The sequence below is a fragment of the Camellia sinensis genome, unplaced genomic scaffold, assembly GCF_055761805.1.
Source record: "Camellia sinensis isolate YWXY unplaced genomic scaffold, ASM5576180v1 Unanchor11, whole genome shotgun sequence".
Classification (NCBI taxonomy): Eukaryota; Viridiplantae; Streptophyta; class Magnoliopsida; order Ericales; family Theaceae; genus Camellia; species Camellia sinensis.
Genome location: NW_028128989.1, coordinates 7,976,872 through 7,999,510, shown reverse-complemented (window position 1 = coordinate 7,999,510; position 22,639 = coordinate 7,976,872). Strand labels below are relative to the sequence as shown.

General features: G+C 33.1%; 1 protein-coding gene and 1 long non-coding RNA gene across 3 annotated transcripts; both read right to left on the bottom strand.

Moving 5' to 3' along the window:
• Positions 1-7,395: 7,395 nt before the first annotated feature.
• LOC145788563 (putative ribonuclease P/MRP protein subunit POP5) lies at positions 7,396-11,727 on the bottom strand. Of its 2 annotated transcripts, XM_082911340.1 has the most exons (5): positions 11,377-11,727; positions 10,821-11,017; positions 10,576-10,713; positions 8,988-9,168; positions 7,396-7,680 (listed from the first exon to the last, which is right to left on the bottom strand). In XM_082911340.1, exons 2-4 carry the CDS (start codon positions 10,996-10,998, stop codon positions 9,020-9,022), a joined length of 465 nt encoding a protein of 154 aa, XP_082767466.1. In that variant the 5' UTR covers positions 10,999-11,017; positions 11,377-11,727; the 3' UTR covers positions 7,396-7,680; positions 8,988-9,019. The 2 variants fall into 2 exon arrangements, with proteins under 2 accessions (XP_082767466.1, XP_082767467.1); XM_082911341.1 differs by lacking the exon at positions 11,377-11,727 and having other exon boundaries at positions 10,821-11,143.
• An 8,718-nt stretch (positions 11,728-20,445) lies between these two features.
• LOC145814532 (uncharacterized) lies at positions 20,446-21,177 on the bottom strand. The gene is made up of 3 exons (XR_014357870.1): positions 21,104-21,177; positions 20,898-20,960; positions 20,446-20,771 (listed from the first exon to the last, which is right to left on the bottom strand). It is a non-coding gene; the product is annotated as an uncharacterized LOC145814532 (long non-coding RNA).
• Between the last annotated feature and the right edge of the window lie 1,462 nt (positions 21,178-22,639).

The following is a 22,639-nucleotide window of genomic DNA, read 5'->3' as shown; positions in this document are numbered from 1 at the left end:
ATCTAACATAGATCTACTCAATAGATCTACATCATATTTGAGTAGATCTACTCTCATCACTTTTTCCGTCGGTGAGCACGAAACAAGGAGTTGGTGTTTGGTGGTTGCCCACGAACTCCAATCAATGGTGATCCCCAGTCGCCGGTGATTATAGTTTAGAAAGAGAAATAAAAGAAGAAAGGTATCATTGTCATCGTCGTCGCCGCCACTGATATCAGAGAGAGAGAGATAAAGAGAAGAAGTAAGGTGTACGAAAGAGAGGAGAAGATAAATGGGTATAAGACTTTTGGGTTTATGTAAAAGGTTTTGGAATTAAATAGAATATACACTTTTCAAAAAGGACTTCTGGGTAATTTGCCTAAAATTTAATAAAAATTTAGGTAAACTACTAATAGATCCTAATAGTTAGAGTTAATTTTTATCAAGTCCTACTGAAAATAAATTTTAATAAAATTGCCACTAAAAATAATTTTTTGTGAAATTTTTTTACATATGTCGCAAAAGATTGACAATTAGTGACATTTTTTGTTACGATTTTTATAAATTGTCGCTAGAATTTACAATTAGTGGCGTTTTTCTATGATGAATTTTTCAAACTGTTGTTGAAAGTTTAAAATTGGTGACGATTTTTTAAAACCGTTGCAAATACTTATAATTAGTGACATTTTTTATGATAATTTTTAAACTGTCGTTGAAAATTAATAATTAATGACTTTTTTAATAGTGTTTGATGAAAAATGTCATTAATTCTCACAGAATTTATTAAACAATAAGTTCACCTATTAAGATGTACAGATAAATCCTCCTAAAAATTTTGGAATATGTAGCATTGTTTATACTTACATACATCCACACCAACCAAATATTTTTCTGAGGTGTGATATTATAAAAGGAACACCTTTGGTACGTACTCTTTGTATATTTACCTATTTTTATAATAAGACCAAGTTTGGCTAACCTAAAAAAGTGTACTTATTTCATCTTTTTATCTTTTTTGGATCACATCAATCAACATCTCCTCTCTACTTTTTCTACACATAATACAAAAAAAAAATAAAAAGTGCACTTATTTAGTCTTCCCAAACTTGGCCTAAATGTTGTGTAATTTTTTGATAAAATCATGTATTTTTATAATTATATTATATTTTTGTGGTTCAAAAATATTGTCATGAAAAAATATAAAGTAATGCTATAAAAACAAAAAAATTGTATATAATGATGCGATTTCAACCTTTTACTTCCAAATAAAACACTATTAAAGATGAATTTATTTACAATAATGATATTGTCACATTATTCTCATCAAATTTTATGTATGAGTTTTATGTAAAAATTGAATTTTTCAAAAATATAAAACAATACTGCACTCTTCCATCTAAGCAATGTGGCAATTATTAAATAATAGGATAAATTTCACTTTAATTCTTTGTGATTTAACCCATGTGTAGAACACATTCCTATCATTTAGAAATAATCAGATAATCCTAATAATTTGCGGCTAAATTGCACACTATTGGATCGTATAAATTAACCTTTATACCTTCTCTTTTACTTGTCTTCTTCATCCTCCCATGGCTACCAACACACGCCACTCCACAGCCCCATTGCAGCTCTCGCCCACACCAACTCGCAGCCCTCCCCCACCCCAACGATCACCACTTTGCAACCCCTGGCACTCTCTCTATATATATCACCTTTACGATCACAGTCGCTATCCAGTCTCAAAGCAAATGCGGATACTATGAAACCCAGAGACACCAAAGTTTTTTTGTTTTTTTTTTTTTTTTTTTTGGGAGTGAAAGAGACTCCAAAATTGTTAATCAACTAGGAAGAATCAAATTTGCAAAAACCCAAATTGTGTGGGATATCATCACCCCATGTGAGGGGTGAAGCCAACACACATGAGTTGGCCATGTTAGGAAGCCAACCTTTAGCCATGTGAAGAAGGAGTTGGCACAAGCTGGCCATGTGTTGGCCAGCCCCTCCATCCACCATTCTGTTAGTGTATAAATGGAAGCTGAGGGGAGGGTTTGAGAGATAGAGCAGAGCAAGCCACAGAGAGTGAGATATCTGAGGCGGAGAGATCGTCTTCCTCGGTGTGAGCAAAGGAGACGGGTGAGTGGGTGAGTGAGGAGAGTGTGAGCTCCTCCTCTATTGTAATCTTTCTGTAATATCTCCATTGTTATAGTGATAACCGGCTACTCTCCCGTGGACGTAGGCATTGAGGCCGAACCACGTTAAATATTGTGTCTCCTTGAGTGTGGGTGTGTTTTTCTGCATGGAATAATTTCTATAAGGTCTTGGGCGGGATCCCAGATCCCAACAAGTGGTATCAGAGCCTCGTTGGTGGCATTTCGGAACAAAAACAGCGTGTTGTTTGAAACTGCCCAGAAATCAAGTTGCTCGAAATCAGGTTTTGAGCATACCAGGAGCAAGGGCTCGACGAGAGGAGTCCAGAAATATAAAGCAGACACCCAACGGAGGCCGGACGCGCCCTCATGCACCTCTGGAAGTTAGCGCGTGAGTCCCAGCCTCGTCACGCGCCAACACGCGTCGTGCAGGCACCCGGTGCGTGGTCCCAGTCTCCCCCACGCGCCCCACGCGCAGACGAAGGAAGAAGACGAGTGGGCAGGCAGCACGTGTCATCTACGCGCCTGGAACACGCGCAAGCCGCGTCAGCGTGCCACGTCGTCAACACGTGGCGACACGTCAGCAAAGGTTTGCCACGTGTCTGCCCCGTCAACAAGAGGCAGGGAAGGATCCAGTGCTTTGCGGCGAAGGTACAGCCGCAGATCTGAGGCGTACAAAATATTTTGGCTAGATCGAAGCCATTTGGAGTCCGTTTTTGGTGATCCAATAGTGGTTTCCGACTATTTGGAGTATTCCGGACACATCCGTACGGTCAGATTTTGCAAATAAGGTTTCAAAAAAATTTGCAGTTTTTATTTTGGCAATCCGAAGTACTTTTCTGGCTAATTTGAGCAGTCCGGACTTCACAGCAAAGCTTGTTTTTCAAACAGAGATTACTTTCTGGATGATGGAGGAATCCACATCAGTTTCAGGGCTGATGATTCGGTTGAACGCTTCTAATTATGCGATATGGAAGCCGCGGATGGAGGACATCCTGTATTGTAGAGATTTGTTTGACCCTATAACGCTAAAGGGGGTCAAACCAGATGGAGACAAGGATGGGGACTGGATAAAAACCAACCGGAAGACTGTCGGTCAAATCAGACAGTGGATTGACCACAGTGTGTTCCACCATGTTGCCCAAGAGACAGACGCCTATGCCCTATGGATGAAATTGGAGGGCATGTACCAGTCCAAAACCGCACGGAACAAAGCCTTGATAATGAGAAGGCTTATAAACCTGAAGCTGAAGAATGGTGTGTCTGTTACTGAACACACCAGTGAATTCCACAGCCTTGTGAACCAGCTTGCATCAATCAAAATGGAGTTGGAGGATGAGATGCAAGCATTATTATTACTCAGTTCCTTACCAGACAGCTGGGAGACGTTGGTGGTTTCTCTCAGTAATTCTGCACCCGAAGGGAAGCTGACCATGGGGATGGTCACAGACGCCTTATTCAACGAGGAGGCAAGGAAGAAAGAGATGGAAGGAGAGCAGTCCCATGCCTTTGTCACAGAAAGTAGAGGCAGAGATAGAGAAAGGGGCAGAGGTAGAGGAAGAAGTAAAAGCAGAGGGCGTTCACAGTCCAGACAGGACAACATGAGGAGGTGTTTTTACTGTGATCAAGAGGATCACGTAATAAGAGATTGCCCAGAGAAAAAGGCGGACAGACAAGCCAAAGAGAAGGCTAAGGGACACGGAGGTCCCTCAACTACAGCAGTTGCAGTGAATTCCTCTGACGATGAAGAGGTAATGCTTACAATCTCGTCAGAGTTGGAGACACCCAGCTGGATTTTGGATTCAGGGTGTACGTTCCACATATGTGCGGATAAGAAGCTTTTCTCCACTTATCGAAGAGTCAGCGGTAGCACTATCCAGATGGCCAACAACACAGTGAACAGAGTTGTCGGCATAGGGACAGTGCGGTTCCTTACTAAGGCTGGAAGAAAAGTAATTTTATCTGAGGTCCGACATGTGCCAGGAGTACGGAGGAATCTAATCTCCCTGAGTATGCTAGATCTAAAAGGAAATTGTTTCTCATCTAGTGGCGGGGTTCTTCATGTACACAGAGGTGATAGAGAAATGTTGCAAGGCAAATTGTGCAACAAACTGTATAGACTGGAAGGAGAAGTTTTGACAAAGATGAGTGTTGTCAAATGCCAGTCGAAGGGTACAAAGAGAGAACATACGCAACCAAAGCGTATGATTGGGCAAGGCTTTCATCAGGAATGGCGAAAACGGTGCACGGGAACGCAAGGAGGCAGTTCAAAGGTGCACAGATCTGAGCCAGTGAAGCCAATCTTGAAGAAAGTTCAGAGCAAAGAAACCAAGTCTGTAGAGACTATGCCAGTGAAGAAGAGAGTTTCTTTTGCTCCCGTGTTAAAGACATTTTGCAACCTCTCAAAAGATGCATTGAAGGGAGGGATGCAATTTCGAGTCACAAAGTGAGCTTTGCAATGCACTCCAATAAGGTGGTGCAAGCACTATGCACGGAGTTGCATAGTGGTAACTTGTACAGACCGGTGGAAGTTGTCTTGGCAGAAGGGCTAACTGTCAAACATCAGTACGGGCGTACAAGTGAGACAGAACCGAACATCAGGGATTGCAGCACAGACAACGGGCGTATGAGATCGCTGGGAAGTTGTTCTAAAGTGTAGAAAGCAAAGGCTGGTTGTTCAGAAATAAGCTCCGAGCAAGGAAAATTGAGGATGTTGATGTGTCAAACTCTGAAGTTTTCTAGTTGCTCCCGTGTTCATCATGTAAGGAGTTGCACGGTAATGCAAGGGTATCCCGAGCAGAGGGTACAGGGCATCCAATCAGGGGGTGCTTGATACCTTGGCAGCAGGTTTTGTTGTGGATCACCTCACATGGGCTGAAGGGGTGATTTGTGGGATATCATCACCCCATGTGAGGGGTGAAGCCAACACACATGAGTTGGCCATGTTAGGAAGCCAACCTTTAGCCATGTGAAGAAGGAGTTGGCACAAGCTGGCCATGTGCTGGCCAGCCCCTCCATCCACCATTCTGTTAGTGTATAAATGGAGGCTGAGGGGAGGGTTTGAGAGATAGAGCAGAGCAAGCCACAGAGAGTGAGATATCTGAGGCGGAGAGACCGTCTTCCTCGGTGTGAGCAAGGGAGACGGGTGAGTGAGGAGAGTGTGAGCTCCTCCTCTATTGTAATCTTTCTGTAATATCTCCATTGTTATAGTGATAACCGGCTACTCTCCCGTGGACGTAGGCATTGAGGCCGAACCACGTTAAATATTGTGTCTCCTTGAGTGTGGGTGTGTTTTTCTGCATGGAATAATTTCTATAAGGTCTTGGGCGGGATCCCAGATCCCAACAAATTGACCCTTTTGAGAGATCAGATTTGCTGCGACTGCAGGGAAAAAGAAAGCACAGAGCTATTTCGGACGGAAGGTTCAACATTAACTAACAATTAATCAATCAACCAAGGACGAAAACAGGGAGGGTAAAATACATAAAGATCAAAGGCTGTTAAACCAAAAAAAAAATCATACTTGACGATCCCGCCACCGTTGAAGGTTTAGTAAGCTCGGTGGAAAGGCCATGAAGGAAAAGAAAAAAAAGAGCAATTGCGGAAAGGAAGTAGGAAGGAAGAAGCATGGAGACACAAGATGGAGGCAGAAAAAAAAGATATTTTTGACCAACTATTGGAGTTTTGACGGCATTCAAAAAGAGGTGAAATAAAACGCGTGATGGGTGAAATGAAAAGTAGGCCATAAGATGAATCCAATAACACAAAAATGACACGAACGGAGTTACGATGAGGGAGATACAAGTCCTTGAACATGTGGATTTAAATACAAAAATCTTGCCTAAAGAGAGAAAATTTTATTTTTATCCAACTTTCGGAGCTCCAACAGTATACAAAAAGAGGTGAAACAAGATTTATGAGAGATGGAGCAAAAATTAGGCCATGACATGAATCCAACAACATAAAAAATGAGACGAAACGGAATTTCGACGAAGGAGGTACAAGTGCTTGAACATGTGTTTGAATTGGAAAATTTTGTCAAAAAAGAGAAAAATCTTATTTTTGGCCAACTTTTGGAGTTTCAATGGCATGCAAAAACAGGTGGAATAAGGTGTATGAGGGATGGAATGAAAACTAGGCCATGAGATTAATCCAACGACGCAAAAATAAGACAAAACGGAGTTACGACGAGAAAGATATAAGTGTTCAACCATGTGTTTTTGAATTTGAAAATTTTACCCAAATTCAATTAGTTCAATCAAACGGATATGGACGGAGGATTCAAATTGAAACACGGAAGAAACTCCAGAATTTAATTTATCAAAATTGAAACCCTGAGATTTAAATTAAAAAACATGCAAAACTCTAAATTTTATTTATTTATTTATTTATTTATTTTTGTAATTTGAACATAAAATTACTGATTCTGAAAAATCAGACAATAAGAAGTGTTCCCTCCAAACCCAAATCAATCTCTTTGCGACACATATATAACTATTTCAAGTGTCCATCATCCCTAAGACGAGATGAGAGAATTTTAATAGGACCAACACATTGATGTTGGGTTTGGCTTAAAGATTTGGTGAGAAATTTAAAAAGAAAACAAAAAAAAATAAAAATGTAGATAAAATATGAATAAAATATAATTATATTTTACACACTTTTCGTACATTTTTTAATTTCTCTTTTTAAAATCCTCACCAAATCTTTGAACCAAACATAGCTTAAGGTTATATTTGGAGTATACATTTGGATAAAAATTTGGAAACAAAAAAAGAAAGATAAGTGAAATAAAAATTAAACACAATTATATTTCATACATATTTTTTCTTTCCTTTTTTAAATTTATATCCAAATTTATACTCCAAATACAACCTAAGCCATTATTCTTACCCAATTTGGCTCCTATTTTTTTAACATAAAACACACTAGTGCGCATTTTTTTTTAACCCCACTAGCGCACATTTGTTGCATCCACAATTTCACATGGTTAAGCCATAAATGTCATAATGCTTAAATTGACTTTATTCTAAGGATTGAGTGATTTGTTGGTGGTAAACCATTCAGTAAATATATATATATATATACATATTTAACTCCTACACGCATGCCTCTAATGACTTGTACAAGCACGAATATTCTTTTTCCTCTTCAGGGCAAAGCACCACCGTGACATAAACACATGAGATTAATATGTATTATGTAAAAATTGAATAATTTTAATCATAATATAGTTAAAAATAAATGAGTAAACAAACACAAAATATAAGATATACCTGATTAGACAATGTGTCTTATATCATGAGGGGGAGAATCAAATCTCTACAATATTCTTATATGCATTAAAACTCTAGTTGAAAAATATAATAAATATCTATTTTCGAGAAAGGCCCCTTACAATAAAACCGAGCATACCATAAAAATATAAAGCACCCCACAATAGAATGGATGGGGGCCGACCTTATCTCGCGCACAACCGACAACGGTAGGTCAAGTTAACTCCATCCATTCCACCTATATGATGAGTCTGTTTGGTGCAGCTTCTTGCAAACTGAAATTTCATAACAAAAAATTATAAGTTAAAAACATTCGTTCTTCAATTTTCAAAAAATCAGTTTTTTCAGTTCATTTAATCTATTTGTGACTCATAAACTATAAGTAAAATCTACATCAAACACTTTGATACAGACTCCCAAAATAAAAATAAAAAGTTATAAACAACTTCAATAAACTGTACCAAACATGGCCAATAACTAGTTGTAGTGGAGACATGGCTTTCTGTTGAATTTGCCTGGACTCATGAAGACCTAAACAATTTTTAGTTTTCTCAGGTCTTCATGCAATAACCTCTCATAGATTCCCAAACTCAAACAACTTTATCCCCCTGGTGACTAGGACTAGAAATATGGATGACATTTCCATGCTTTTCTCACTCTACAGCCTAAATGCTTTTGAACTGTCCAATAACAACCATTAAAAGGTTCATGGCTGAATCAGCACTAAGCATAAGACAGACGAGTTATTGTCAAAAGAAAAGTCCAGCACTACCGCAAGGAGAGCACATAAGGATGTTTTGAACTGGCTGCATCATGCACATAGAGGAAGTAAGAAACACATACACTTCTAAGTGCGTGTCCGTGTCGTGTTTTGTCGTGTCTATGTCCCAACCACACTTATCAGACACGTCCCAGCATGTGTCAAGCACACATCCAAATGTCTTACATTAGTTTTTTTAGACCCAAACATGCTTTAGACTCTTGAGGGACACACATGTTCATCGTTTAGAAATACATGAAACACATTATAAATTTGAACAAAATATCTTATAGGATACAATGATGAAAGATAACTAATATAGATTTATATCCATTAATCTCTCCTGTTTTAAACTTTATGAATTAGTATTATGTTGCATTTTTGTGTCCCTCATGTGTCATGCGTATTTTAAAAAAAATTAACAGGTCAGCATGTCCGTGTCATGACAAATGTCCATGCTTTTTAGGGGGAAGTGCAGCCGACAACAAAGCCATGTTCAAGAATCAAAGAAATATCTTAAGAGATAAGAAAACAAGTTCAAGAGAATCTCCTGCACATATCTGAACAGGTCCACAATCAGGGAAAGTCACAACGTTAAACACCAAAATAATAACAACAATGATTACACGAGCAAAGGAAATAACCAACAATTTGTCAGGTGAAAACGAGCATCAATTTCAACTCAGACGATAATACATAACAGGGATTGAAAAAGACGATTATACATAAGGGAGATAAAAACACTTGAATGCAATAAAAAATGGGAAACAAAGTACAGAAGTGTGAGCAGAATATAAGGGAAATAATGATAGCACGCTTAACCTGAACACATACACCACCGCCAATGAATGTGTTCAGTGTTCCAAAGTTCTAATCTTCTCAAGACAATTCTGCATATGCTGGTTTACTTCAGCTGTGAGACTCGCTCCTGCCACAAGCTTGTACTGTTCAAATTTCAATTCCTCACATTTCAAAGCTGCATTTTTACAGGCCTTGATACTTCCTAAATACAAACAAACAAACAAACAAAAAAGAATTTTAAGAAAAAGAACTCATTTTTTCAGCAGTAGAATACATAATCAGATAAGCATTATTGGATGAGATGCCATCATTTTGATGCTAATGAGATGCTATTTAAAAGTAATCCATTGTAATCAAATTCCCACAAAGGTTACTTCATTGAAATTCTTTTATATATTATTTTTCTTATAATTCTTCAATGGATTGTGGCATTTCTCAGACTTATTTTCTGTAAAATTAAAGATAGTCAAAACCAATGACCAACCTGGAATCCACAGAATTGAAACATATGAATCAGATTCAGTTCCAATTACAGTACAATACCAAACAAATCTACTGTAATTATCTGAATAAAGATGATTAACAACTTTTAAGTTATCTAAGAATAAGCAACAACAAATCAAGCACTTTTTTCTTTGATAAGACAACCACAATCATGTCCAAACTAGAACCTGAATCCTCCACCTCCCGTTTTTGAGTATGGAAAGAGAATCAAGCTAATAGCTGTGCCAACAGGACAGCACATTGAGCACTTAATGATCTATTGTCACACTTATTGTGACTTAAGAAGCACAGACACAGACAAATGACCGGTGACATGTGACACAATGACACGTAAATTTTCAAAAAAAAAAAAAAAAAAAAAAATAGGACACAACACATGGGACACGTGTAAAATATATAATTATATATATTTAGTTATATGTCATACACAAGGACAAGTGCTAATTATATATCACGTAAATGCTATTTAATTCAAAGACAATAAACAAATGATATATAACACTAGATTCTAAACTCTAAAAAGGGAGAATAGGTATAGCTTTACATTATTTTTCTTTTATCATTGCATTTTAAGTTATTTTATTTAAACTTGTATTGTATTTCATGTGAGTCTAAGCGATAGGCACGTGTTCCTCAAGTGTCTAAAGCATGTTTGAGTCTAGAAAATTTTAAAAAAACAGTCAGACATCTTTGGAGGTGTGTCCAACAATGGTCAAGAAGTGTCCCATGAGTGTCATGTCGTGTATGACATGCCACCTTCTTAGATCTTAGAAGTGTCCATGTTTTCTTAGATCATGACAGACAAAAATAAGGCATTGAGAAAGAAGAAAATCCTTTTCAGACCAAAATGATGAGGTTCCAAAGTAAAAGCTCCTTAATCTATATTATGAGTGTATTTTTATTTCACATATTATTTACACATGAAGAAATTAAAAGCCATTATTGCAGATTTCTCAGGAAGTGTTCCATGTTAATCACTAGAATCATCAATTTTCAACAAAATACATATGAAAGGTTTAAATTAAGCATCAATATCATCTTTAACAGTTTTAATAACATATCGTCAAGTCACTAAAGCTTACCATCCCACAGCAGTTTAACTTACCACTAAGATCCAATAAGTTGAATAGGACTGGGCAATTTCCTATACTCCTGACCATGGTTATCGCAGACCAAACTTTTTGGTACTCCTCCCTTGAGGCTCTGATGATGCTAAGTTTTGTAATGGGATTCACATACTTGACTGTTCAAAAATAACAAAAGGTCACCAAATATATCAGGGCATATTATTAAATGTTGAAAAGCAAGCTTATAATGCAACCGATAAAACTTCTGGCAATATGCACTCACCTTGTAATGATCCAAGTGATGAAGCTAGACCACACTCCCCAAAATTTTCAAGAAGGCTATCTTTGATTGCTTTTGACACATTAAATTGGGTGATTATAATGGGATCATCTACCACAAGATCTCTATTAGGATCCAGAAAAACCTCCATGACCATATACCTATTTTTGAATCCCACCATGATCCCTTCACCTTTTGGGCTACAATCAGCACATTAATTAAGCACAGGTCATATACACAAAGACCTCTTGATAATTGAGAAAGAAAAGTTAAGCAAGATTAGCATGTGAAAAATGATAAATAAAATTAAATTTAAAAAAGAAAAATTCTACAAAGACAAAAATGAGCTAATAAACAACCGCAATATTATCAAAGAAAAAAACGCATGAGCGGATGATTCGATAAAATCATTGAACCTGTAATGAACTGTATTTTTAAAACAACACAATATAATCAAAGTTTAGCAGTGTTCTCAGCCAGGAAATTGATCGAACATGAAGTTGCACAAAATCTTTGGTCCAAATCTGATCATATAAGAGATACACATATCAATAGTTACCCGATTGTAGCTGAACAATAATGATCCCTCAGCAAAAAGCAAGAAAAATCTTTGCTTAATTTGCCTATCAATCAAACCCTGAGCTTGATCGCTTTGGCTTGATGCTGAAACAAAGAAAATAAAAATAAAAAAATCGCAAAGGAAAAAGCAAGGAGTCACAGGGGATGGGGCGGAGACACGGTGGCGAACTCAGGCGGGGATCAACTGCGCCGCCTATCACGGTGGCGGAGGAGGAGTTTGACAGATTGCCTTCTTTTTGGGGGGGCCTTATTATCGGTCTGAATTGACGATGGGCCTGTCCTGAATTGTTCAAAAAATTTCAGCCCAGTCCAATGGCACGCTAGCTGTAGTAGGTTAATGGCTCACTGGAGCCTAATAATAAACTAATGAAGTTTAATTTAAAAATGTTAGTATACATCATTATAATATTTTGTCAGAATTTTTTTTTTTTTTATCTCATTTACAACGTGGTGATTTTATTACTAGTTTTTACAAATCGGTAATCATTGACTCTGATTTTTTTATTAGAGCCATCTTGCCTCATAACCCAATTTTAGATTGAAAAATATTTGGTAACTTAAATTTATGTGATTTGAATGGCTTAAACATCTCAAAATGACGTCGTTTACATTTAAAATGACGTCGTTTTAAAACATTCGAGTTATTCAGACTATAAAAATTTAAACTACCAAACATTGTTATTTTAAACTAGATCACAGTCGTTATGAATCTAACTCTAATGAATGAATTTATTGATTTATATGTTCATGTTCATAGATCACTTATAGAAAAAATTAAATTAAATCAATAATTGTGGTTATATAATTTCATCATATTTGTTTATGAAATGTAAATAATTTTGTATTTAGTTTGAATTAGATATGATTTATTTATTTTTTTAAAATTCACAATTTGATGCACAATGATATGATATAACAATTATAAGTTTTTAATTTGTTACATAATATAAGACATCACTCTGTTGTCACATCAATATAAGTGAATTAATGAATTTAAAATTATGAATTTATAACATTTTTCAATTTAAAAAATACATTATCTATTTTTTTAACACAAATTGTTTGTTTTTTAAGACAAGGATAATGAAATGAAATTATATAATTATAATTATTGAATTAATTTAATTTTTTTATAAATAATTTTGAATAAATTATAAATATCTCCCTAGATATTTTTTAAATACAAATTATTCATGTAATTCTGATAATTATATTTTGCTTCTTGAAGTTTCGAATTTCATAATAAATTATCTCTTTTATTAATAAATTATTAAATTAATTAATAATTTTAATGATATCATAAGTTTATTTCAATTAATAATTCAAATAATTTTATTATTGTACATAAAAGTAGTTTTAAATTTTATTTTTTAATTAATTTTATTAAATAAAAAATTTTGATAATAAAATATTTATAAATTTTAAAACTAATAAGACACATTTATATTTTATTAATAAAACTCAAGAATATACTTATAATTTAAGGAGACTTACACACAGCACAATGGCCCCATTTGGTAAAACTGTGGGAAAGTGATTATAACTTATAATTTAACAATTTATAACTGTGAACATAAACTGATTTTTTACTTATAAATTAAGCTTCTCCTCCCTCACTCAAAGAATAAGTTCAATTTTTGCTTATAAAAAGTTATAAGCTGTATTGTTAAACTGAATCAAACACATCAAAATAATTTAAATTAAATTAAAAATTAAAATAAGTTAAAAATAAGTACTACCAAAACAGGGTCAACGGCACAGTGGGATATATCTTGAGCCTGAACCGGGCCGGTCAAGTCCACACAGTGGGGAGGGGAGACAACGATCTTTTTTTATATTTGTTTAAAATAGAATTAGGTAAGTAGGAACACGGAGTTGAGAGAAAAATGCATTGCCACCATCACCGAAGATGACGGGAATTGCGTACACGTGTCAATGATCGGTAGGATAGTTAAGTCAACAAAGTCTTCAACAAACAAAAACACTTCGAAAATGGAGACCTGGATTTGGGAGGAATTTTTGGGTACCAACAACGTCATCACGCGATACTAATTTTTTATTATAATTGGATTTGATAATATAATCTATTGTGTTACATGCACCAATTAATATATAAATTGCTGTTGGTATATTAATTAATATATCAATTGGTACATATAGCATTATTCTATAACAATAATGTACAAGACTCCCTTTTCCTCACCCCTTTTGATCCCCTCTCAATATGATCGGCCAATTTTTCTTTTCTTTTTTTGATTTTTCCTTCTCCTCCAATCACCACCCGCCACGTGTGTGTGTGGGGATGGTGGGGGGTGGTGATCGGAGGGAGCCTCAATCATGACCCATTCTATAATCTATTACATTTACGTTGGTTGTTTGGGAGGAGAGGTCATTGGTTGGTTAAGAGATAACGTCTATATTTATTGTAATTAGTAAAAGGGATAAAGTCTACGATTTTATATTGAGTGATTGAAAAATATGAAAAGACAAATTTGTGATTGGTTTAAGGTATAATTACGTGATGTCCTAAGACTAACTAATAATTTTTAGTTTGGAAGATAGTAAGAAGCCTATGCATTTATGATTGGTGAAAAACTTTTTTTGATTAAAATAAATAATAAAGACAAAAAAAAATTAAAATAATTAATAAGGTAAAATATTACATTCTATATATTAATTATTATTTTTTTCTTACAACTATCTATTTAATTAAAAAAATAAAAATTATTTCAAATAAAAAAAATTTTAATTTATAAAATAGCAAAATAAAATAACTCAAGTTGTTAAGTTTCTAAGCGAGATCGAATTGTCTTTGAGCATGTGACTATGAATGCATCACTCAGCGGTAGTGTTACATGTAATAATTAGTGTACATATTAGTATACTAACTAGTGTTATGATATCATTATTGACCATATTTATTATACCAGTTACAAATACCCAAAATCATACAAATGATGTCATATCATCTATTAGTACACTAGTGTGCATATTAATTGGTATATATAGCATTATTCTATCACCCGTGTTATACATGGGATAAAATAATATATTATTTATTAAAAATACAATAATTATATTTAATTTTTTTATATTTTATCTCTCTTAAATAAAATTTTATATATAAGTTTAAAGATTTTGTATCAAATATTCATTTATTATAACATATACTACATATAGATTAAAATTATTATATTGACAATTAATAATTAAAATTATGCTTTGTTATAAAAAGATGACATAATTCTAATATTTCACTGTTTTAGAATAAAAATATATGAATTTAAAAAAATTGTCATATTAGTTTTTGAAAGGAAAATAATTAAAGAAATTTTAAAAACTTAATAAGTAAGAAATCATCATCGTAACATATAAAATCGCTAAAATCATAATTAAACCAGCAAATCATTCAAACTAAAAATGTTTTAGTTTAATCAATTAGGTCAAAAAACCAATCAGATTACACAAAAATTAATTAGTTATAAGAGTTTCAAAATCTCATACAAAATTATTGTTAAAATCAAAACCTCTATTTGAGATTATAAAATAAAAGTTATATAAAAGCTAACCAATCGAGATTTTCTTAATTGTTTAAATTAAGAAAATAAAAAAAAAATAGTATAAGATATTGATCATAAGGCTTCTCACTAAAAATCTTCTTTTTCTTGGGAGCATAAGATTCACTTTATATAAATGAAACAATTCAATTTTTCCTTTTTTTCTTGATGTAGGATTGTAAAATAAAAATTAAATAGAAACTAGTCAATGAGAAAAAATTTTTAATTGTTTAAAATTAAGAAAATTCATTAATTTATATAAATGGGAGTATAAGATTTACTTTATATAAGTGAAACAACTCATGTTTTTCTTTCTTTTTTCGATGTGAGATTGTGATTATTTTAAAGTTAAATATTATGACAGTTTCAAAATATTATACAAAATTATTTTTAAAATCAAAACCTCTATGTAAAATTATAAAATAAAAGTTTTATGAAAACTAAACAATGGAGATTTTCTTAATTGTTTAAAATTAAGAAAATCAAAAAAAAAAATTAGGATGAGATATTTATCATAGTGTTTTTCACTAAAAATCTCACTTTGCTTATATAAATTGAAGCATAAGATTCACTTTTTCCTTCTTTTTTCCTGGTATAAGATTGTAAAATAAAAGTTAAATGGAAACTAGTCAATGGAGATTTTTTTAATTGTTTAAAATTAATAAAATTCAATAATTTATATAAATTGAAGCATAAAATTCACTTTATATAAGTGAAACAATTCAATTTTTTTTTTTTTTCCCAATGTAAGATTGTAAAATAAAAGGTAAATGGAAGTTAGCCAATAAATTTTTTTTTAATTGTTTAAAATTAAGAAAATTCAAAAATTTTAGAATTAGGATTTGAAACTTCTATAAGGCTTCTCCCTCCTTTTATAAGATTCACTTTATATAAATGAAATAACTTATTTTTTCCTTCTTTTCCTAATGTGGGATTGTAAAATAAAAATTAACAATTGTTTGGGCAAGAAGTTTATTTTTAATCAAACAATCTCAATTATTTAGTTTATTTCGAATCAAACAAATGTAACTAATATATTTTGATAAAACCGCTAAAATCACGATTAAACCAGCAAATCATTCAAACAAAAAACAATTTTGCTTAATCAGTTAGGTCAAAAGACCAACCAACTTATACAAAAATTAATTAATTAATTAAAATTTTTAAATTTTATTTTACTAAAATTTAAACTACCACTAAATATGGAAAACAATTTATTAATTTAAATTTAAAATTGACACTATATAAATTTAAAATTATAATAATCTATCCCATGATTTATAAGTTTTAAATACAAATTTAAAATTATCATAATTATCTCATTATTTTTGTATTAAGGAGCAGGAAGAGTGATGTTGAGATTATCAATATATCTATATAGGTTACAAAAGAATACTTTTAAGGAGAGATATTATGAGAGTTTCAAAATCACATACAAAATTATTTTTAAAATCAAAACCTCTATGTGGAATTGTAAAATAAAAGTTAAATAGAAACTAGGATTTTCTTAATTAAATGCAAAAGTATGCCGTAAAAAATGTATTGTTTAAAATTAAGAAAATTAAAAAAAATTAGTGTGAGACATTAACCATAAGATTTCTCACTAAAAATCTCTTTTTACTTATATAAATGCGAATATAAGATTCACTTTATGTAAGTGAAACAATTCACTTTTTCTTTTTTTTCTTGATGTGAGATTGTAAAATAACAGGTAAATGGAAGTTAACTAATGAGAATTTTCTTAATTATTTAAAATTTAAAAAAAAATCAATAAATTTTGAATGATGATTTAGAGCTCCTAGAAGATTTTTTCTTAAAAATCTCTTTTTCCTTATATAATACTAGCATATCACCCGTGCTACGCACGGATTGTATTTACAATTATCTATATATGTGAATTGAGATTTTTAAATGTTTTTTTTTTTTTTTGTTAAATGTCTTCTTTTTTTCCTTTTTTATATTATATTAAAGTTTAATATTTTGATAATAATCATATGTGTTGGACTTTTCAAGGAATTAAAAGTAATTTTTTTATTATATTATATTAAAGTTTAATATTTTGATAATAATCATATGTGTTGGACTTTTCAAAAAAAAAAATTTATGCTTGTTCTTAATGCATTAAAGTGTTATTATGAGGGATAATAATCATATGTGTTGGGACTTTTCAAGGAATTCATATGTGTTGGATTTCAAAGAATTTTTTTTTATGTTTGTTCTTAATGCATTAAAGTGTTATTATGATGGTAAGACTTGGGAGTTGGGAGAATTTAATAAATACTAAGATTTTTGAAAAAAAAAAATCGAAAAATCAAGAAATTTAGATTGGGATATTGGAGCTCCCACAAGGCTTAGGGTTAAAAACCTCATTTTACTTAGGGGTGCAACTCGGGCGGGCTCAACCCGAGCAACCCGAGCCCAGCCCGAGTTTTTTTAGGGTTTGGGCAACTATATCTTGTAATCTGGACGGACTTGGGCAAAATTTTGATGCCCGAATTGCAATTCGGGCCGGGCTTGGGCAGAACCAATGGCCAACCCGAGCAACCCGAACCCGAATTGAATTTAATATATTATATAAATTATAATATATAATATATATATAATTTAATAAATTATATAATATATATAAATTAAGTAAAAGATTTAGTCTTAATTTTTATTTTTTATTTTTTTTTGGTTAGTCTTCTATTAAGTAAAAGAGTTAGTCTTAATTTTTATTTTTTATTTTTTTTTGGTTAGTCTTCTACCATTAGATTAGCATCTTTTATGTCTACCCTTAGATCTACCTACAGGTTTCTGGACTCGGGCAATTCGGGCTAACCCGAGTTCAAAATACAAAGCTCGGGCCGGGCTTGGGCAGCAATGCTCGGGTTCATGGTCGGGCTTGGGCGGGCTTGGGCACTGCTAAATACAATTCGGGTCGGGCTTGGACAGACCCCCAACCCGACCGAACCCGCCCAAGTTGCACCCCTAATTTTACTTAATATATAGTATAGATACTAGTGGTAATCCGTACTATGCACGAGGCTTTATAAATTTTAAAAAAAAAATAATCATTATAATTATCTTGAGGTAATTTAATATTTTGTCTTGTGGTATACATGAAATTTATAAGTTAACTTTTGTATTTATAACTTTTTAAATTATTAGTTTAAAAAAATTACAAAATATCTATATATATATAAATCTATTCAGTACAATTTTGAAAATTTATATTAAAAAAAAAGTTTAACTTGATTAAATGAATTATGGCATATCTCTTCTTGTTATGAAAATATACAAATTTAAAAGTTATAATTAAGACAAATATAAAATTTTATAATTAAATGTGAAATGAAGTGATATTTAACAATAATTAATATGATATTTTTGTATTAAGAAGCAGTAAGAGTGACGTTGAAATTATAAAAATATCTATATAGGTTACAAAAGAATACTTTTAAGGAGAGATATTATAAGAGTTTCAAAACATCATACAAAATTATTTTTAAAATCAAAACATCTATATGCGATTGTAAAATAAAAGTTAAATGGAAGCTAACCAATAAGGATTTTCTTAATTGTTTAAAATTAAGAAAATCAAAAAAATTAGTATGAGATATTGAATGGGAGTATAAAATTCACTTTATGTAAATGAAATAATTCACTTTTTCTTTATTTTGTCGATGTGGGATTATTAAATAAAAGGTAAATGAAAGTTAGCCAATAAGAATTTTCTTAATTATTTAAAATTAAAAAAATTAAATAATTTTAGAATGGGGATTTGGAGCTCCAAGAAGATTTCTTTTTAAAAATCTCCCTTTCTTTATATAATATATAGATATAGCTTATTTTGGAAAGTGGATTTTTTTTCTTAATTTATTGATTTTTTTTTAAATGTATAAAAAAATAGAGAGGTGATATGATCTAAATAAGTGAATAAATTGATTTTTTTTTTTTTTTTGCCTTTCCAAAATGCGAGACTTGGGTCAATATTTTTTTTCATTTATTTACTAATTGACATTTTATATTATTTTTAAAAATTCAATAAAAAATATTTTTATAATTTAGATCAATAATAATATTATACTTACTACAGTTTTATGATATTATATTTTATAGGGTAAATTACATTTACCTTCCCTGAGATTTCTGACAAATACAGGGACCTCCCCTGTGGTTTGAATAATTACAGTAACACCCCCTACTTTACCTGACAATCTCAAAATTCCCCCAAAAGTTGACAGCCGTTTAAACCCCTAACAGACCCTGCCTATGTCATCAAATGTAAACAATAAAATGCCCATAATACCCTCAACCCATCTATGTATAGCAAATGCTAGAGTCTCCAGCTTCACTTCAGTAAATCCAAGTGGAAGAGAAAAATTTAGAGAGGCAACCAAAACTAAAGAACAACAAAAAGAAGAAAGGGCCAAGCACAACACAGGTATGTTCCCAGTCACATTAACTATTTAAAAAAAAAAAAATTGCATATGAAAATGCATTATAACTATGCCCATTATTGAGAAATGAAGCACAAGCACAACACATGTTCCCAGTCACATTAACTATTTAAAAAAAAAAAAAATTGCATCTGAAAATGCATTATAACTATGATCCATTATTGAGAAATGAAGCACAAGCACAACACATATGTTCCCAGTCACATTAACTATTTAAAAAAAAAAAAGAATTGCATCTAAAAATGCATTATAACTATGATCCATTATTGAGAAATGAAGCACAAACACAAGTATGTCCCATGAATATATGTCCTGAAAATGCATTATAACTATGATCCATTATTGAGAAATGAAACACAAAAACAGGTATGTCCCATCAATATATGTCCTGAAAATGCATTATAACTCTCACATTTCATGAATGTAGGTTCACTGGATGGATATATCATCATCAAGTAATGGAGGAGGGGTGATGAAATATAGAAGCAAGATCTGTTACTGTGGGAGCAAAGCAACAATTAAAGTCACTGAATCTGAAAAAAACATAGGCAAATTGTATTATTTATGCCCAAATGGGAAATGCGGATTCTGGGAGTGGTGCAAACCAGTAAACTCATCTGTTGGAGGAGAAATGATGATGGAAGACACTCAAACAACTGTTAACAGACACACTTTATCCTATGAAGAAGAAAGTCCTGCAACGAATTTAATGAACCAAATGGGGGCTATGCAAACAAGGATGCAAGTACTTGAAGCAAACATGGGGTTTATAAAGATGATAATGATCATGAATTTTGTGATGTGTTTGATTTCCCTAATGGTTGCTCTAAAAATGTAATGGTAATGATTCACCTAATGTTTTGTAATGGCCCTGTAATGGCCCTTTTGTAATGGCCCTTATGTAAGGTTTTGTAATATTTGGTAATAGACCTTATGTTTGTAATGCAATATGTTTTGTAATGGACCATATATAAATATGATGAAGTTATTTCAGCATTATGTAAATATGCACATCTCATTTGAATAACATAATGACCTGTAAACATAATCTAAACAGCAAGTAAAACCATTCCATAAATATACACCTGTTTAATTACATCATGATTGTTGTAAAATATGTTCAAGTAGTTTACTTACATCATTCCTATCAGATATGTTCAGTTACATCATCAGTTATAAAATACTTCATGGCCACTACAAAAAAACAAAAATGGCCACATCATCATATTGCTATTCTTAGCATTGCATGTCCACTACAAAAATACAAAAAAGTGGAACATGATCCTCACTAACTATACAGTCAAGCAACATATATTTTATACCTTCAACCTATGTTAATCCTTGTACCCAAAATATCAACAACTTAGCTAAGTCATCTGCAAAAAAAGTCAAACAAACAAACAAACAAATAAATTGATGTTGTCTGACCTATGTCACAAACAAACAAATATCAACAACTTAGCTAATTTCATTGTAACTTCATAAGTAAATTCATAACTAACATGATGTTGTGTGACCTGTGTCACACATTCAGCAGGCATTGGGGGGGTCCCTCTTGGAATATCCTAAATTGAAAACCAAAGTAAGGTAATAAATATGCATATCAATATCATAAATTGATAGAAAACAAATAAAAATCACAAATGAAAAGGCAAAACAAATACAAAAAACTTACTTGTGCATGGTTGGCCTTGCCATTGCCTCTCACTTATGCATGGTTGGCCTTGCCCTTGCCTCTCCCACTTGAACTTCCCTTCCCAGCTGAACTTCCTCTTGTAGTTGTATTTCCCCTTCCAGCTGAACTGTCCCTCCCACTTGAGTTGCCTCTACCACTTGCATTGCCCCTCTTAGCTGAACTACCTCTCTCACTTGAATTGTCTCTACCTCTGCCCCTACTCACAGATCTGCCACTGCCCCTACCAGCAGTTTTGGCACTGCCTCTACCACTGGATGTGCCATCAGTTTTGCCACTGCCTCTACCACTGGATGTGCCACTGCCCTTACCAGCAGCAGATGCTTCACCCCTGACTGGACCTCTTTGGCAAGTTCTCTTGTTGTGTCCAAATTGCATGCACCATTTGCATCTCAAGGTACTAGACCTTTTGGTCTGACTTGTTCCAGCTGGTGGCTCATGAGCAGCCCTTTTTCTTGAAGTCCTTGGCCTTCCTGGCAATCTTTTTAGTGGTGGGGGTTGTAAAGGGTCCCCAGGTATAAGTGTCCACATGCTATGGTGTAAGATGGGATGTATCATTCCACCATTGGCTCTCAAGTAAGTTGCCTTAGAATAGTAGGGGTGGACAAAATCTTCTATGTTTAACCTACTGTGAGAAATTGCAGCCATAGCATGCTTGCATGGAAGACCAGATATTTCCCACTGTCTACATACACAAGTCATTGCCCCAATATGGACAATGTGATTAACCCCCTCATTATCCTTCACCTCATACTCATTGCCTCCTGCATACTCCACTGTGCAAGTCCTTGACCATTTCAGTGTGACCTCAAGCTGTTTCTTTACATTCAATATGACATTAGATTTCCATTGCATTGCCTTTTGGTACCTCATCTGAAACTTACCCATCAACTTGCACCTTATGCCCTCTAACATAGTTAAAATTGGCTGACTTCTCAAATTTCCTAACCAATTGTTGAAGGACTCTGTCATGTTATTTGTGATGTGATCACTTCTAATCCTACCATCAAATGCATGCCTAGACCTTCCTTCAACTAGAACCTTCTGCAACCAAATGCAAGCATCATTGTTCAGGTCCTTAATGGCTTGCATAGCCTTATCATACTCCATCTGATTGTAAGCCCTTGCTGCTCTCCAAAATTGCTTCCTCAAAATTAAACCCGAAAATTTGGCTCTGAAATTGTTATATAGGTGCATGCAACATCTTCTATGAGTTGCCTCCGATATAATGTCACTCACAATCTTATCAAGGCCCTGCATATAAAAACAATGAAACATTACTAAGCATTACAAGTTTAAAATTAGAGAATCATTTGTAATTATGTAAGTAAAGTAGTTGTTGAATATGTCAGTAAAGTACCTTTTGTTGATCAGACATGATGGTCCATGGTCTAGAAGGTAGTGCATCTTCTATGATTGTTCTCAAGTTGTGCAAGAAAAAAGACCAACTGTCCTTACATTCACCCTCTACTATTGCCAATGCCAATGGAAACAAGCCATTATTTCCATCCAAGGCAACTGCTGAAATTAAAACACCACCATAGGGACCCT

What these genes read in the sequence shown, in the direction of transcription:
- LOC145788563 (XM_082911340.1), bottom strand. Translation starts at nt 10,998, where the DNA reads ATGGTGGGATTCAAAAATAGGTATATGGTCATGGAGGTTTTTCTGGAT. An exon ending in ATCACTTGGATCATTACAAG is followed by an intron (nt 10,714 to 10,820) that starts GTGAGTGCATAT and finishes ATTTTTGAACAG; the next exon opens with TCAAGTATGTGAATCCCATT. An exon ending in CAACTTATTGGATCTTAGTG is followed by an intron (nt 9,169 to 10,575) that starts GTAAGTTAAACT and finishes GTTTGTATTTAG; the next exon opens with GAAGTATCAAGGCCTGTAAA.